At 41.8% G+C, this 3,220-nt stretch overlaps 2 protein-coding genes across 2 annotated transcripts, besides 2 other annotated features; both read left to right on the top strand.

The window, feature by feature from the left end:
• Window positions 1–1,068: 1,068 nt before the first annotated feature.
• Window positions 1,069–1,611, top strand: TraAM80_05244 (uncharacterized protein; the record flags this gene model as incomplete). Its single annotated transcript, XM_029382133.1, has 1 exon — window positions 1,069–1,611. The coding sequence occupies one exon, from the start codon at window positions 1,069–1,071 to the stop codon at window positions 1,609–1,611; it is 543 nt and encodes a 180-aa protein (XP_029238056.1).
• Window positions 1,612–1,616: 5 nt separating this feature from the next.
• Window positions 1,617–1,637: a microsatellite.
• A 959-nt stretch (window positions 1,638–2,596) lies between these two features.
• TraAM80_05243 (uncharacterized protein) lies at window positions 2,597–3,148 on the top strand (the record flags this gene model as incomplete). The annotated part of the gene is made up of 1 exon (XM_029382132.1): window positions 2,597–3,148. The coding sequence occupies one exon, from the start codon at window positions 2,597–2,599 to the stop codon at window positions 3,146–3,148; it is 552 nt and encodes a 183-aa protein (XP_029238055.1).
• Window positions 3,149–3,185: 37 nt separating this feature from the next.
• Window positions 3,186–3,219: a microsatellite.
• Between the last annotated feature and the right edge of the window lies 1 nt (window position 3,220).

Genomic DNA, 3,220 nt, shown 5'->3' with positions numbered 1-3,220 from the left:
GAAACAAAAAAAACACCACTCCAAAAATAAAGGAGAAAAAAAGACAATTCACAAAAAAAAGCATTTTCAACATCGACGATTTTTTCAAACACATGATCGTTTATCTGTGAAGCACAAATTAGATCTGTTGTAAACAAAAAATCTTTTATCCGCCTTTATAACACCGTGCGTTCCTTTATGTGCCACATTTGAAAAAAAAACACATAAAGCAAGGCAAACCACAATGCCAACAACTCACATTGTTCATGGGCTGTTTCGGAAGTGCACGCCATCAAACAAAAATCCTCCAAGCACCTTTGCAAAAGAGAAAAAAAAAAGCGCGGGCCACCCATTGGCGTGGTGGCGGGGGCGGCAGGCGCCGCAGCAGGGGGCGCGCACCGGTACGCCGCCACCCCGGGGCTGCAGCCGAGGAAGCCGCCCGCCCGCAAACCCGCGACGCTGTCTGCGCAAATTGGACGGTCGCGTGGGCCAGATTGAGGGGCGCGCCCCCCCAAAAAAACAGAAGTTGGAGGGGGTGTCGCAGCCCATTATCTTCAGGTTGATGCTCTGGGGAGGAGCCCACGCTTTGTCTTTTAAAGAGGTAACAAATTGAGAGGGGAAAAAGAGAGGTTGGGGCTCGTTTTTTTTCTTTTGTGCTGTTTATCCTAGTACAAGTTATATATGTATATATATAATGAGAAAACAAACTGTGATGTTTAAATCTTGATATTTTATTTCTACCAGGTTAACGTCTTGTTCTCCAAAGTGTTATGGTGCTGGTTCACAAAAAATAAAAGAAACAAAGAAAGGGGAACGTACGCGCGCACACACTAAAATAATACTGGTAATAACCTCAATTCAAAAATGCAAATACCAGAATGAGCACACTATGTTTGATATACATTTAAATGTTGTAGCAGTTGGTATCGATTTTTTTTGTTTTTTACTTTTTGGTAAACACATATTTATTGCTAATTAAGATGATTTTGCTATTGCCGATCGGGTGTAAAGATACACTATGATTTATTTCATATTCATTTTTGTTTTTGTTTTTAAGTACGAAATAGGAGAAGGATTCCTTAAAAAAAGATGTTAGCTCTACGTAGTCGGAATGAATTTGAACGGGTAGGAGAAGATTGCATCTCCTGCACAATATGCCCTGCAATGAAAACGATTATTATTCCGATATCCTGCTTAGCCTTCGAGTTGCGGGAATTACTGTCAATTTTTCTTGATTTGGATGTTGAGTCTATTGAACTATACAGAAAGGGGAGTAATAGTTTCATTTCTGTCCCAGATGTTTCATTGGGAGTTGGACACTATTATGTGCTGTTACGAATACGCGGCGGCAAGGGTGGTTTCCGCAAGCAGCTTGAAAAAAAAGGAAGAGCCTTTGCACGAGCCAGGAGATTAAGAGAAATTAATCCAGGAGGTGTTTGCCCAAGACCGGAAAGGGGGGACAAATTGGTTTTAGGCAAGAACGCAGAAAGCAACGAAAGTGAGATCAACGAGAAGAGCCCAGCAGGGGAAAAGGAAATACAGCCAAACAATATCAGAACCGACAAAATTCGGGAAGCTGTTCGCATAGGTGTAAAAAGAACTATTGAGGGCTTGCTTTGCAGCGAGACATGAGTACTTATATATATATATATATATATGCAATTGGAAGTTCGCTTTTGATGCCTCTGACTCAGAAGGCACTCATGCTTTTTAATGAGATACGTGCGAAACGCGGTACCGACTCATTCTTTTTTTTTTTTAGGAGGTTTTCCAGTGAAATGATAAATTAGGTTGAACGTATATGTGCGGAACTTATGTCTCGAAGCGTGCCATGGCGGACCAATTGTCCACAACTGGTGAAAAACATTTTTGATCAGTTGCCCTCTTGTGAATTATTATTAGTCAGGCGTATCGGGCCCACAAGTTTCCTTCTGAGTCGACGTGATGGACGAGAAAAGTTTAGAACGTCTATAGGGGATCCTCACGAATGCTCTTGCGGTGTCGGTCAAGAGTTATGCATTCACGTTTTGTTTATACTATGTAAGGTTTTTTTTTACCGAAAGAGAACCCTTTGGTTTGGCAACAGTCACTTGTGGCGGCAGAAATTGACGAGTTGCTAAGGGCGGAGAAAAGAGTGCGAAATGTACAGAATCAAACCGAAGTAACAGGAACCGTTGCTCCTAAGCCGGTTGAGCAAGGCGATGTATGCCCAATCTGCTTTGAAGATCTCTGTAACGATAGTCCTCTATGTTACTGCAAAGCAAGCTGTGGAAAACACCTTCATTCATATTGTTTTAGGCAATATGTGCGTCATAATTCTGGTGTTTTATTGCGATGCCCGTACTGTCGACGTCCCTGGATAAACGATCCAGATGCTAAGAGCAAGAACTGCTCTGGGTGCAAAAAGTATACAACAGGGGAGTACTATAGTTGTTTATTTTGTCAAACCTATGTATTATGCGCAGACTGTTACCACTGTACTGACACTCATGCAAATCATCCATTTTCCCTTTTGGGAGCTAGAGCTATTGCGGAGAGGCATGATGGTCGGAGGCCTGCACGTGTAGAAACTATTCATGAACCCCCAACCCAGATTCCTCAGGAGCTTGTTCCGTTAATGTATAGAGAGATTAATCCTAATGATTATGAAACGCTTCTTCAACTTGATGATAGAAGTAATCGCCGCGTTTTAACGACCGAACAGTTTGTGTCACTTAGACGTGGAAATTGGAATGATGCATTTGAATATGATACGTGTCATATATGCTTAGAATCTTTTGATAGCAATAGTACGTGTGTTTGGCTATTATGTGGACATTTTTTCCATGTTTCATGTGCTCAAAGTTGGCTAACAGAACATTCGGCAGTTTGCCCCCTGGATCATATTCCGGTCATAGTTTCTGCTAGTGGAAATCATGTGGTTGAACAGAGTTTACCAAACTTGCCCGCTGTGAGGTCTCTTAACCGTCGAGTAGAAAGGGATAGGCGTGAGACTGCTGTATCTTCAGCGGTTTTGCGACGAAGTGTACGCACAGTACCACGACGTATCGAGAGATCGATACCTCCTTCTACCACATCTCTGCCCCTACTTGAGCTACAGATTTTGCCATTGGGACATTTACGGCCTCGTGAACAAAATTGGATTCGATTTCGTTACGGAAGTAGTTAGAAACACTTTGTCTCAGGGGAAGATAAAATACATGCTGATATATATATATATATATATATATATATATATATT

This window comes from Trypanosoma rangeli (genome assembly GCF_003719475.1).
Source record: "Trypanosoma rangeli strain AM80 chromosome Unknown Tra_15.4_contig_00166, whole genome shotgun sequence".
In the NCBI taxonomy this organism is placed as follows: Eukaryota; Euglenozoa; class Kinetoplastea; order Trypanosomatida; family Trypanosomatidae; genus Trypanosoma; species Trypanosoma rangeli.
Note: the sequence above shows the minus strand (reverse complement) of the source record. Positions and strands in the feature narration are given on the sequence as shown.